This window comes from Colossoma macropomum, unplaced genomic scaffold (assembly GCF_904425465.1).
Source record: "Colossoma macropomum unplaced genomic scaffold, Colossoma_macropomum, whole genome shotgun sequence".
NCBI lineage: Eukaryota > Metazoa > Chordata > Actinopteri > Characiformes > Serrasalmidae > Colossoma > Colossoma macropomum.
In genome coordinates, this window is record NW_023494784.1 from 1,880,575 (window position 1) to 1,895,859 (window position 15,285).

The following is a 15,285-nucleotide window of genomic DNA, read 5'->3' on the forward strand; positions in this document are numbered from 1 at the left end:
AGCGCGCAAACCTCTCAGCATTTCCAGTCACGCGCTCACTGAGTCTGTTTCCATGGCAACCAGGAGGGTACCCAACACATCCCTCCAAAGGCGTTTGGCTGGTGGGGCTTTCACTGCTTTGTGTTCACTGCAAGAATAACAAATTCATTGTAGTTTATTTTGGCATTGCATCACATTCAGCGATGAAAGGACCGTCATAATTCTTCACACGGTCCAAAATATCGTCCAATCAAAACTCATCAGCTCTCCTCGTGTGAGGAACGCAGAGCAGAAAATAAGGGTTACCAGCCTGTGAGACAGGCAGCTCATTAAAAATAGATGGGCAGTGATGTTTTCAGTACTAACAGTACAAACAGAAAGTTAGCAAATTACAACACATCACTGCAGCCTGGGGTCGTTTAATTTGTGTTAGGGAGCAAAATGACCTTTTTTGACCTCAGCATGACATCCTGGGGTCATCACAATGCCAGAGCCTCACAGACACATCTCACTTTTTTGCTTTGAATGAAATGAAGAGATGCTTTTTCACACCTACTCAATACATATATGTGCCTTACTTATTCCCTGTGATGTAGATATATTATATTTAGTATGGCTTCTGCTGATGTCTGCTCCACCTGGACCTTCACAGTCCTGCACATTTTATATTAGGTAGATTTTTTTGATTCAGTTTTTTCTTACATTTTGCACTCAGATCCCACTCCTGTGTATAAAAATGTACTTGGCTTATAAAGAATGATAAATGATGAGTTTGGAGTAATTGCAGTCCACAGCTGTCCGAGTGCTGAATGATTATAAACCCAGTACTGAATGATTATAAACTCTGAATGGTTATAAACACAGTACTGAATGATTATAAATTCTGAATGGTTATAAACACAGTACTGAATGATTATAAACACAGTACTAAATGATTATAAACTCAGTACTGAATGATTATAAATTCTGAATGATTATAAACTCAGTACTGAATGATTATAAACTCTGAATGATTATTAAGTCAGTACTGAATGATTATAAACTCTGAATGATTATAAACTCAGTACTGAATGATTATAAACTCAGTACTATATGATTATAAATTCTGAATGATTATAAACTCAGTACTGAATGATTATAAACTTTGAATGATTATTAAGTCAGTACTGAATGATTATAAACTCAGTACTGAATGATAATAAACCCTGAATGATTATTAAGTCAGTACTGAATGATTATAAACTCAGTACTGAATGATAATAAACCCTGAATGATTATTAAGTCAGTACTGAATGATTATAAACTTAGTACTGAATGATTATAAATTCTGAATGATTATAAACCCTGAATGATTATAAACTCAGTACTGAATGATTATAAACCCAGTACTGAATGATTATAAACTCTGAATGACTATAAATTCTGACTGATTATAAACCCAGTACTGAATGATTATAAACCCTGGATGATTATAAACTCTGGATGATTATAAACCCAGTACTGAATGATTATAAACACTGAATGATTGTAAACCCTGAATGATTATAAACCCAGTACTGAATGATTATAAACTCAGTACTGAATGATTATAAACCCAGTACTGAATGATTATAAACATTGAATGATTGTAAACCCTGAATGATTATAAACTCAGTACTGAATGATTATAAACCCAGTACTGAATGATTATAAACATTGAATGATTGTAAACCCTGAATGATTGTAAACTAAGTACTGAATGATTATAAACCCTGAATGATTATAAACTAAGTACAGAATGAATATAAACCCTGAATGATTATAAACTCAGTACAGAATGATTCTAAACTCTGAACGATTATAAACACTAATGATTATAAACTCAGTACTGAGTGATTATAAACTGTGAATGATTATAAACTCAGTACAGAATGATTATAAACTGTGAATGATTATAAACTCAGTACAGAATGATTATAAACTGTGAATGATTATAAACTCAGTACTGAGTGATTATAAATCTAGAACTGAGTGATGAACCACGGAGCTGATTGCGCATGCGCGCGGCTAAACCCGGAGCTGTCCGGGTGCTGAATCTGGCGCGCGGACGCGCCTGTCTGTCTTTGCACAGGCTGTCTCTGATGAAGCATCTCTCTCTCTCTCTCTCTCTCTCTCTCTCTCTCCCTCCCTCTCTCTCTCTCTCTTTCTCTCCCTCCCTCTCTCTCTCCCTCTCTCTCTCAGCTCTGGAGTCACTTCAGCTCCTCAAAGCGCTTCACTGAAACGCAGCGCGCTCTCGGACTATCACGTGCAGATTCGCTTTTTGGAAGAATTTTCTTTTCTAATTGTTTTTATTTCCAGCCAGTCAGTCCGTCTGAGGGTTCTCTGGAGCTGCTGTGTGGAACCTCTCCGCGCTGATGTGAGCCCGAGGTGGAGCTCTGTCTTGCGGGTTTAAGCTATGACGCTCAGGACCGGAGAGGATCTCGCGCCTTTGATTTTTCGCTCAAAGCCTCTCAGCTGCGCTTCGGTGCGAAGGAGAGCGAGCGGAGGGCGCGTGTGACACCTCCCCCCCTCCACTCCACTCCCCCTTAACGTCTCCGTATGGGAGTCCGTGGAGGCGCGCGGAAGCCCAGAAGCATCACAGTGATGACTCGCCCTTTCCTCAAACTCTTCACAACTTTATTCGCGTGCATGATCGAGATGGATCACCTCAGGTACGTGCCTTTCTTCTTCTCCCCTCGTGCCATTATCCGCTGCTGCGCGGCGCGCGAGCAAAACGCACTTTCAAGGTTACTGGAGAAGCTTGGCGGCGCGCGCTCTTAAAGTAATCGTGGAAATGACTCATCCGAGAAATAAAGAAACGCGTGAAACTTTCTCCAAAGCCAGCCTCAGATCCGCGAGCCGAATAAGTTCGGTGCGATGAAAGGCAGAACATACGAGGACTAAAATAGAACCATGATGTTCTAACTGCGTGGTGGTTGCATCCATTGAAATACATTCAGCATCCACCTGTGTTTTACGTCATATATACGTAGAACCACATACACACATTAAATCCCATTTATCACGGCATAAAACAAGAAGCTCGAGTGGGCGCACTCTCAAAAATAAAGGTGCTCAAAGGGTTCTCCGGAGTGATCCCCTAGTTGAGTCCCTAAAGAACCTTCCAATGCATGTTTTTCTCAATGCATGTCAAGAGAAACCACTCAGCAGAACCTCTGCATGATGTACATGTTCTAAAAGCCATTGGAATGGAACCTGAAGGTTCTCTAGATCTTTAAAACGTTCTTCAAACTGACAAATCTTTTTCAAACACAGTTCTCAAACCCCAGTGGACAGTGGATCATCTTGAGAAGCACTGCTCTGAAGAACCGTTATAAATCTGCATTTGTATAGAACATTAAGTGAAGGTTCTTTAAGCCATTTTTGTACATGGTTCTTTATGGCAGTGGTTCTCAAACTCCGGTGGACCATCTGGCCATCGCTGAGAACCTGTTTAAGAACCACTAATCTGAAGAACACTTATATATCTACATTTGTGTATAATATTACATAAAGGTTCTTTGAACCTTTTTGTACATGGTTCTGTATGGCAGTGGTTCTCAGACCCCAGTGGACCGTCAGGAGGTCCCTGAAGACCACTGCTCTAAAGAGTGCTTACACATATATATTGGTTTAGTTTCAAATATGGTTCTTTAGGGCAGTGTTTCTCAAACTGGTCCTCAATATCCCAATTAGACCATCTGGAGGTCGGTTAGCTTTGCTCTGAAGAACGCTTATATATATATAGTTGTATCGGCATATACCATTAGGTGAAGGTTCTTGAAACCTTTAAAAGGTTCTTCACACTCACAAATCACTTTAAAACAAGGTTCTTTAGGACAAACCGGTCTGCTATATCCCAATGGATCATCTCGGGATCCCTGAGGACCACTTTGAGAACCACTGCTCTGGAAAACTATTACACTTAAATGTGAAGGTTCTTTAAACCTTTGAAAGGTTCTTCACACTCACAATTTTTAAACATGTTTTTTTTGAGCAGTGGTTCTCAAACCAATCTCAGTATCCCCAGTGGACCATCTGGGGACCCCTGAGGACCGGTTTGAGAACCACTGCCCTGAAAAACTCTTAAATGTGAAGGCTCTTTAAACCTTTGAAAGGTTCTTCACACTCACATGTTTTTCAAACATGGTTCTTTTGGGAAATAGTTCTCAATATCCCCAGTATACCGTCTATGGTAAAAAAAAAAATATTTTTTTCCATGGCATCACTCCAAAGAACCTTTCTGGCACCAGACTGTGGTGCTCCAGCAGTAGATGGGTTTGAATCCCTGGTGGAGTGCTAGGTCTTTAAGTGGTGGTCTTTGGTTCCGAGGTGCCTGTTTTTTGAGTGAGACATTTATCTCCAACTTGCTCCTCTACTTGCATTTTTATCCCTTCTTTAGCCCCCACCCCCCAGAGTTAGAACCGCTCAGCCAACAGGAGCGTAATGCATAAAGACAGCAGGCAAATATTAGTGATCATATTCCATATTGTGGTCAGGCTGTCGCTGTTGTCATGGATGGTATTTAGAACCGGCAGGTTGTGATGACAGTAATAGCTGAGGGAATAAAAATAGGGGGCTTAGATGGCTTCAGTCCTGCCAAATTAGTTTTTGCTCATCAGAGAGAGAGAGAGCGAGAGAGATACAGAGAGAGAGAGAGCAGTCAGTTGTGTGTGGGCACTGACCAACGCGTGTGAGAAAATAGTCGCATTCTCACAGTCCAAGTCCGTGGGCGGCTGTGCATAAATAAACCCGTCATTAGGCCCAGTTTACTCTCGTTCTCGTGAGAACTGCACGTGTGTAATCAGAATGAATGCTGTCTTCCATTGTGCTTCCAGGATAATGCTAGCAAAGGAGCATGACCGGTCATCGTCGCGAGGCTCCTCTCTGACCATGTCCCCTTCGGATTTCCTGGACAAACTAATGGGCAAAACGTCAGGCTACGACGCAAGGATAAGACCCAACTTCAAAGGTATGGTGACTCATTGTGTTGTTGCTTTGGGCCTGAATGAGGCTGACGGGTTAATTGTTGCTTTTAAACGTGTCGCACGGCAGTGAGGACCTCATGTTTATTAATGGGTTTAACCCCTTGATGTTTGGCATTCAACTACCATAAATTATTCCGTTAATACTAATGAATAAGTCACGCAGTTCTCAGAGCAAGACTTTAAGGGGTTAATGTGTGATGTAAATGTTATGTTGTGACATAATATCTATCAAACTGTCATGATTAATGCCTGTTATTGTTTCTGTCAGATGTTGGGAGATCTTTGGATCTTCCTTACTCATTGTATCATTGCCACCCTGATTATACATTTAAAGCTGTTCAAGCCCTGGAGAGAGGAGAGAGTAACTGAAGGTAGAGAACCAGTTTTGTACATCTAGAACTCTCTGGTCCAACTGAAACTCAGACTCAGTTCCAGCTGACACAGAAAGTCAGGTCTCCTCCAAATCTGTCGACTGTATCCCATCTAAGAAAGAGACAATCTCAATTCCACCTTCATTGACCAGTACTCTGCCCTCGGTAACTGGTAACAGTCTTAATCCTACCCTCGATAACGGGTACCACTCTCAATTCCAGCCTTAGTAACCAGTACCACTCTTAATTCTTCATTAACCAGTATCAATCTAAATCCCACTCTCAATAACCAGCACCAATCTCAATCCCACTCTCAATAACCAATACCAATCTCAATACCACTCTCAATAACCAGTACCAATCTCAATCCCATTCTCAATCACCAGTACCAATCTCAATCCCACTCTCAATAACCAGTACCAATCTCAATCCCACTCTCAATAACTAGTACCAATCTCAATCCCACCCTCAGTTACCAGAACCATTCTCAATCCCACTTTTATTAACTGGTACCACTCTCAATTCCATCTTCTTTAACCAGTAACAATCTCAGTCCCACCCCCAGTAACAGTACCAATCTGAATCCCATCCCCAGTGACTCAATCTCACTTTCAATAACCAGTACCAGTTTCAACCCCACTTTCGGTAACTGGCACCATTCTCAATCACACCTTCATTACCAGTATCAATCTCAATCTGTTTTTCTTTAATTGGTACCAACCTCAATCCCACCTTCAGTAACCAGCGCCAATCCCAATCTCAATTTCAATAACGAATCCCAATCCTTCCTTCTTTAACCAATCTTAGCCCCACCCTCTTTGACCAATCCCAATTCTACCATCTTCAACCAGTCCCAAACCTGCCCTTAGTAACCAATCCCAATCCAACCCTCCTTTAAGTAAACCCAATAGCAGGAAGAAAGCAGGTCATACTGCTTGCAAAGAGAACCAGAGATCTTTGGATGTTTTCATTTTATTTTTTTAATGTTCATTTTAAGTTTTTAAAATGTTTATCTTTGGGATTTATACTTAAATAAAAGGTGCATCATAAGTAAAATGTATTATTTTTCTTTTTGAAAGACATGGGCTATTTTTAAAATCCTAATTTAAAGAGTGTTGCAGGAGGCAGGGAAAGATAAGAAAACATGGAATTCATTAAAGACCTGGATATAAATCTCTACCTGCCAGAAAGGACATCACACACACACACACACACACACACACACACACACACTGGGGTTCACATTGGCAGGCATGTCTTGTTTGGTAAACAGTTGGTCAGCTTTGGCCTCCAGCCTTGGTTCCTTTCACTTCTGGAAGCTTCCATTGCTCTGGTGCTCACACCTCCACCACACCTCCATTTTCACACCTCCACAACATGGCCACTTCTGCTCGCTTGTCACTTTTCACTGATCATGGACAAACTCCCACTCTTGTCCCAGCTATTCCCAGCTGGTTATCTTCCTGACCATCTGATGCCATTATCAGAACATGACATCCTGCTGGTTTATTCGGATGACGACATTTTTCTTCCAGACACTTACTGGTCTCACTCTAAACATCACTTTCACACTATAGGATATTTAGAAAAATCTTCATTGACTGTTATCAATTTCAACATTCATTTACCAGCACCAATCTCAATCCCACCCTCATTTACCAGCACCAATCCCAATACCATTCTCATTTACCAGCACCAATCTTAATCCCACCCTCATTTACCAGCACCAATCCTAATCCTAACCTCAATAACCAGCACCAGTCTCAATCCCACCCTCATTTACCAGCACCAATCTCAATCCCACCCTCATTTACCAGCACCAATCTCAATCCCACCCTCATTTACCAGCACCAATGTCAATCCCACCTTCAATAACCAGCACCAATCTTAATCCCACCCTCATTTACCAGCACCAATGTCAATCCCACCCTCATTTACCAGCACCAATCTCAATACCATTCTCATTTACCAGCACCAATCTCAATCCCACCTTCAATAACCAGCACCAGTCTCAATCCCACCCTCATTTACCAGCACCAATCTTAATCCCACCCTCATTTACCAGCACCAATGTCAATCCCACCCTCATTTACCAGCACCAATCTTAATCCCACCCTCATTTACCAGCACCAATGTCAATCCCACCCTCATTTACCAGCACCAATCTTAATCCTAACCTCAATAACCAGCACCAATCTTAATCCCACCCTCAATAACCAGCACCAGTCTCAATCCCACCCTCAATAACCAGCACCAATCTCAATCCCACTCTTCATAAAAAGCAGCAATTTCAATCCCACCCTCATTTACCAGCAGCAATCTCAATCCCACCCTCAATAACCAGCACCAGTCTCAATCCCACCCTCAATAACCAGCACCAATCTCAATCCCACTCTTCATAAAAAGCAGCAATTTCAATCCCACCCTCAATAACCAGCACCAGTCTCAATCCCACCTTCATAAAAAGCAGCAATTTCAATCCCACCCTCAATAACCAGCACCAATCTCAATCCCACTCTTAATAAATAGCAGCAATTGCAATCTTAATCTCAATAACCAGCACTAATCTCAACCCCACCCTCTATCACTGGTACCAAAATGCCCTCACTCGCACAATTTACAGCACCTAACACCCTCTGAAGTGTCTGATCATAATGCATGACCTAGTTTTGTTTACCAAGCTGTTTTCTTTCACCACAGTCTGTACTGACGTTGCCTGTACACACGCTGAGGCAAATATTAATACAGAGTGGAATGTAATATTAATAAAGCTGCTGCAGAAGGAGAGCACGACTAGAGTTCACTTCACACACTGCTGCCAATGCTGTTCTCAATATAAAAGCAGAGAACCGCTTTCTGTCACGTCAAACCACAGCCAGAGGAGCAGATGAAAGGCCTGCAGTTTCGTTCAGAAGCTGCACGAGTAACATTGCAGTATTGTTGCACGTATCGTCCCTCATCTTCTACCCATTTCTATCTGCTCAATATCAATTAAGCAGGCTGCTTTTCACCAGTCTATCCCAATTCCACTGGGAGCAAAGTGAGTGTTATCACGTTTGTATGCCTCTGCATGAAATTCTAGCACTGATTATCACATTATTCTTTACATAAAGTCAGACAGTATGGTTTAAGAGCAGATCTCTCTTGGACTGATGAGTTTGGCGATGACAGAGTTTTCTCATTTCTCGCTGCAGACATGATACCATCATCAATCTGCCAAGCCCAGCAGCTTTTAGATTGATCATTAATAATCAGAGGATGGACTGTAACCTTCATTTCTTTGTGTGAAACAGATTTGATTGATATACTCAAATTGTAAAGTGTAGAAGGAAAGGTCAGTTAGGTTATCTAGAGTGCATTTTGAATGGACAGTTTCCAGGATGCTGGATTAGTGAGAATATTAGAGGTTCATTTGGTAAGAACTGATTGGTGATTGGTTCTTAAAGGGTCCCAGATAGAATTGATCGATTGACCTTTTAAAAACTCAAACTAATCGCAGCACAAGTGTGACAACTAAGAACAAATAATTCTGGAAGGTGTCAAATGAACGATGATGGTGGCGGTGTTTCAAAACTGATTCAAACCCAAAACCTGTACAAACCACATAGCATACCAAAGAAATCAGAGTACATGTTTTCTAATGTCCCTGGAATTCCACTGATCCGTCAAAATTCAAGTGAAATGTAAAACGCTCCATTCTAGAGAAACTTTAGAATAGTTCACAGTGGTGCTGATAGGAACCAGACGTCCACCTCTAAAAGCTCCCTCACAGAAAGTTACTACATGAAGTGGTTTTGAGAAGGTTTATCCTATCCTGGTGGAGGTATACATGCAGAGTGTTATGAGGTAAAATAGTCCCCAAAGAAAACTTTTCCTAAAAAGTTTTCAGATTTTCCACTATTTTCCATCATCAACATTCCATATAAACTCAGAAGACTCGTGTAGGTTCACTGATGGTTTTGGATAGTAAATAAAAAAGTGTTATAAACATTGCAACCCTAAAGAAATTAGGGTAACACTTTCTATGAATGTCACGTTTGTAAGCATCCATAAACACACTTATAACATGTTATAATGCCGTATAATTTATAAACATGATTATAAACATTTATAAAAATGAACTACACTGGATTACACTTTATAGCCATGTTTATTATACATTATGAATTGTTAATATAATGCATTATAAGTAGTGTTGATAACATGTTATACTCTCAGGGCCAAAGAAGTCAGTCCCAGCTTGGAGAGCGTAAAGTAAAGACAAATACCAAGCTAACGGTGGTGAACATTACCTTTCCCACATTGGGTAAAACACTGATGCAGCTCTAGTTTAAACTCTGACATTTGAAGCCTGTAATGTGCTTTACTGTGAATGTTTTAGTGTTTCAGTAAATCCTTCTGTAAATACTTCAACTTGAAGCCTCACTCTGAACACTGGAGGAGGCTTTAGTACAGTACGCTTCACTTTACTTAGAGCGGACAAATACCACTTATGAGCTCTTATAATTTGTTATGATCAGTACTTATAATGTATTATGTTAACAATTCATAATGTATAATAAGCATGGCTATAACATGTAATGCATTTTAATAAATATGTATAGCCATGTTTATAATGCCTTATGAATGCATTATAACATGTTATGAATGTGTTTGTAGATGCTTACAAAGGTGCCATTCATAGAAAGTGTTACCGAGATTAGTTTAGTGACTAGAAAGGGATGAACTTTAAGTTGGCTTGAGAAACACAGCTAATAACATTAAAATGTTAAAACAGTTAAGACTGTTGGTGGTTGCCAAACTGTTGCTAAGAGGTTGCTATTGTATTCCAGATGGTTGCTTAGGTGTTGCAAGGCGGTTGCTGGAGTTTCCCAGGTGATTGCCAAGGTGTTGCTAAGCCAGTGCTATGGTATCCCAGGTAGTTGCTAAGGTGTTGCTAGGTGGTTGCTATGGTATCCCAGGTGATTGCTAAGCTGTTGCTAGGCATTTGCTATGCAGTGCTGATGATATCCCTGAGGTTGCTAAGGTGTTGCTAGGTGGATGGCTAGGGTATATAGCCAGAGTCCAGTAACTTTTGCCTACAGACTGTATTCTGACTGTGGTGGATTAAGAGATGCAGGTATAAGATATAAGGCGTTTGTAGTATATAAGGAGAATGATAGATTTTCATTAAGGTGAATGGTCCTCCTTTCATTTCCTTGGGGAAAGAATCACATTTGAACAAAGATAGTATGAAAATCTTAAGTTGGATCTGTTCAAAAAGCACAAGCACACTATTTGGATATAGGTTCTATGTTCCTGCCAATTTTCGTGGTTCTACACCAAAAACTGTATACTCTAAAAAACAACAGTTCTTCAAGGGTTCTTTACTAAACAAACTCAAAGAACTCTTTGTATTGTTAAAGGGTCCTTTGTATAGTAAAAGTGTTCTTCAGATTGATGAAGAATGTGCTGTAGATGGTTCTATATAGCACCAAAAAGGGTTCTTCTATTATTACAAGTTTGACACTGAAACAATAGAAGAATGCTTTTGGGTGCTACATAGAACCCTTTTCAAAAAGGTTCTATATAGCACCATCTACAGCACATTCTCCATCAATCTGAAGAACACTTTCACTATGCAAAGAATCCTTTAATCATGCAAAGGGTTCTTTAAGTGTTAATGGTTCTATATAGAACCATTTTCTTTACTAAAGAACCATCTTTTTAAGAGCAAAGGATGAGAAACTGTTTACATTTTGAGCACGGAATAATAATGAGAAGAATAAAAAGATTAAGAAGTTTCTCAAGCCAACCTAATAAGCTGAAGTGGGTGCACTTATCTACTTTGTTTAGGTCTCAACAACTAAATTTGAAAAATGTTTTAAAATTGGTGGAATTCCTCAATACTGTGCAAAAGTCAGAGACCACCTTTCATTTGTTTAATTTCCAGTCAAAACAACCATTAAGTACAAGTTATTCATTTTTCAGCATCAGGAATAAAAGCAGAAAACTGAATGTAATCTGACGTTTTCAGTAGTTATTGTGTCCATGTTTGCCTTTATTACAGCTTCCATTTTCTTCAGGAGACCTGCTTTCAGTTTCTTCAGACGTCTGCAGAGATTTTTCCTTAACTCCAAAGTTCAGTCTTAGAAGTTGGTTTTGCATTTTTAGCTTCTCACCATCCAAGTGAACACTTTCAGTGGTGTTAAGGTCTGGACTCTAGGGTGGTCAGTCCATTGTTCTGTGAACACAAGCAGCTGGTACGGAGCCGTTACATTATGTAAACTCACAAATCTCTTTTTCAAACATGGTTCTTCAGGGGTTCCTCAGAGAACCCTCTGTGGTGCCTTTTATTTTAGAAGCCAGTTCATTACAGAATTACAGACACCTAAGACTGTTGGTGGTTGCTACAGTGTTGCAACACTGGATGCTATGGTATTCCAGATGGTTGCTTTGGTGTTGCTAGGCGGTTTGCTATGGTTTCCCAGGTGATTGCCAAGGTGTTGCTAAGAGGTTGCTATGGCATCCCAGATGGTTGCTTAAGTGTTGCTAAGTGGTTGCTAGGGTTTCCTAGGAGATTGCCAAGGTGTTGCTAAGCAGATGCTATGGTATTCCAGGTAGTTGCTAAGGTGTTGCTAGGTGGTTGTTATGGTATCCCAGATGGTTGCTTAAGTGTTGCTAGGCGGATGCTATGATTTTCCAGGTGATTGCCAAGGTTATGCTAAGCAGATGCTATGGTATCCCAGGTAGTTGCTAAGGAGTTGCTAGGCGGATGCTATGGTATTCCAGATGGTTGCTTTGGTGTTGCTAGGTGGTTGCTATGGTTTCCCAGGTGATTGCCAAGGTATTGCTAAGAGGTTGCTATGTCATCCCAGATGGTTGCTTAGGTCTTGCTAGGTGCTTGCTACGATATCCGAGATGGTTGCTTAAGTGTTGCTAGGCAGTTGCTATGGTATCCCAGGTGATTGCTAAGGTGTTGCTAAGCAGATGCTATGGTATCTCAGGTTGTTGCTAAGGTGTTGCTAGGCAGTTGCTGTGGTATCCTAGGTGGTTGCTAAGGTGTTGCTAGGTGGTTGCTAGAGTTTCCCAGGTGATTGCCAAGGTGTTGCTAAACAGATGCTATGCTATCCAAGATGGTTGCTTAGGTGTTGCTAGGTGGTTGCTATGGTTTCCCAAGTGGTTCCTAAGGTGTTGCTATGCAGTTGCTATGGTTTCCTAGGTGGTTGCTCAGGTGTTGCTAAGCAGTTGCTATGCTATTCCAAGTGGTTGCTAAGGTGTTGCTAGGTGGTTGCTATGGTATTCCAGGTGGTTACAAAGTTCAGTCTTAGAAGTTGGTTTTGCATTTTCAGCATCTCACCATCCAAGTAATCCCAAACGCTTTCAGTGGTGTTAAGGTCTGGACTCTGGGGTGGTCAGTCCATTGTTCTGAGAACACAAGCAGCTGGTATAGAGCCGTTACATTATGCAAACTCACAAATCTCAATGGTTCTTCAGGGGTTCCTCAGAGAACCCTGTGTGGCACCTTTTATTTTAGAAGCCAGTTCATTACAGAATTCCAGAAACTAAAAGGTTCCTCTGTAGGGTCCTGCAGCAGAATCCTGGTTCTGGTTCTAGCTGGGGTTTTACTTGCCTTGCAGAAGAGTGTTCTGTCTTTCTTTACCTCCATATCACTTCTCCATTCCATTTTCACAGGTCCGCCTGTAAACGTCACCTGCAATATTTTTATCAACAGCTTCGGCTCCGTGACCGAGACCACCATGGTAAGCCTGTCGTTATGTTTCCTTTCCTGTGACTCACTAAAAGAGATGTCAATGTGTGGTTTATCGCCCCCTACCTGCAGGTCCCCCTGTAAACGTCACCTGCAACATATTTATCAACAGCTTTGGTTCTATAGCTGAAACTACTATGGTGAGTTAGGCATCACAGCTAGCCCCTAACCCCCCACCCCCCCCGACCATCTCAGACCCTGCGCCATCTGCTAACTTGCTGCTGACATCTGCTACTACAAACTTTCTTTGTAAACTTTTTTTCCCAAAATTGTTTTGCGTGTTTGCTTTCCACATTTTCATACAACATGACTAAGCTTGCACTGGTCTATTGGCGGAGCCTTAAGGGAACATGTTCACCAGCCGCCTCAGATCAAACGGCTATCGCTAAGCACTCAGGGCGATATTTGATTGTTGTCTCCTTACGCTACATGCACATTCGCTGGATTATTTTCGTGTTAATAATTCACACAGCGGCTGGCAGCAAATGATTCACTTTAATTGCCAGAAGAACCTTTGGGGCCTCGCGTCTTAGGGCCTGCGATTCGAGCGGATTGATTAGCGTAATGCCCCGAAATGGTCCGACCGCTCCGGGGGTAAACAGTTACCGACCCAGAGCGCCGCGCCGTTCCGCTCTTCAAAGGCGCGCTATTACAACCACGTTATCAGTTCGATCCAAATACATCTCCAGTGAACAGTCAGACCAAATGAGCCTGAATCAAATCATAATTATGTTTACAGACGTCTGCGGGTGATGCACGTCGAGGATTCCTGCGCTCAGAGGGCCGCCAATAAACTTTCAGACCAAGAATGGAAACTGTTTATGAAAACTCCCTTTAACGAAGCGCCTGCATGTCTAAATACTAACAGCATTCTTTCAGGACTAATTAATCTGCAGATGATAACAAAGCTCCTAATTTGGAGATTAGCTTTCAGTAATGTCATCACTAATTGCTTCTGCTAATGGTTTTTTATCATTTTTAACTGTTTTCAAATAAAAGACCTCATGCAATCATGTCAGTGATAGTGGTATCTGTATTAACATTTGGCTAAAGGGCTGTAAATGAAAGAGCTTAAATGAACGAACATTTGAAAAAGATGGTTCTTCAGGGTTCTTTAGTGGTTTTATATAGAAACACTCAACGAACCATTTGCATGCTTAAATGGCTCTTTACATTCTTCAGATCGATGGAAAATGTGTTGTATATGGTTCTATGTAGAACCTATTTTGAAAAGGCTTCTATATGGCACCAAAAAGGGTTCTTCAATTGTTACAAGCTTGATGCTGTAACACTAGAAAAACAATTTTTGGTGTTTCTCAAAAATTTTATAACTGTACCTGGTGCTGTAGAGAACCATTTCAAAGGGTTCTTTGAGTGTTCATGGTTCAACAAAGATCCATTTTCTTTACTAAAGAACCTTTGAAGAACTGTTTTTGTACTATCATTAATATCTTACAATACTAAAAAGATGGTTCTTCAGGGGTTCTTTAGTAAAGAAATGAGCCATGAACACTCAAAGAACCATTTGCATGCTTAAATGGTTCTTTGCATGGAGAAATGGTTCTTCAGATTGATGGAGAACGTATTGTATATAGTTCTATATCTTTGAAAAAGGTTCTATATAGCACCAACAGGGTTCCTCTTTAGTTAAAAGCTTGACATCATAACAGTAGAAGAAAAACTCTTAGAACCATACCTGGTGCTGTAGAGAACCATTTGATCATGCAAAGAGTTCTTTGAGTGTTCATGGTTCAAAATAGAACCATTTTCTTTACTAAAAAAGCCTTTAAAGAACTGTTTTTGTTAAAGTGTTCTGTCATTAATGTCTTACAACACACTTAAAAAAGATGGTTCTTCAATAGTTCTTTAGTATAGAAATTGTTCTACATAGAACCACAAACACTCAAATCACCCTTTACATGATTAAAGGGTTCTTTGCATCATGAAAGGGTTCTTTAGATTGATGGAAATATGTTACATATGGATCTATATAGAATCTGTTTGACAGAGGTTCTATATAGCACCAAAAAGGGTTCTTCTATTGTTATGATGTCAAGCCTGTAACAATAGAAGAACCCTTTTCAAAAAGGTTCTATTTGGAACCATCTACAGCACATTCTTCATCAATCTGAGTAACCTAACCCTTTCATGATGCAAAGAACCCTTTAATCATGTAAAG

General features: G+C 40.6%; 1 protein-coding gene across 1 annotated transcript in view; it reads left to right on the forward strand.

The window, feature by feature from the left end:
• Positions 1-4,838: 4,838 nt before the first annotated feature.
• The window catches only part of glra2 (glycine receptor, alpha 2), a 33,983-nt gene continuing 23,536 nt past the window's right edge, over positions 4,839-15,285 (forward strand). Inside the window, exons 1-2 of the mRNA XM_036572967.1 lie at positions 4,839-4,969; positions 13,179-13,246. Coding sequence (XP_036428860.1) covers positions 4,840-4,969; positions 13,179-13,246 — 198 coding nt within the window. The 5' untranslated portion in view covers position 4,839. The remainder of the gene's footprint in view (positions 4,970-13,178; positions 13,247-15,285) is intronic.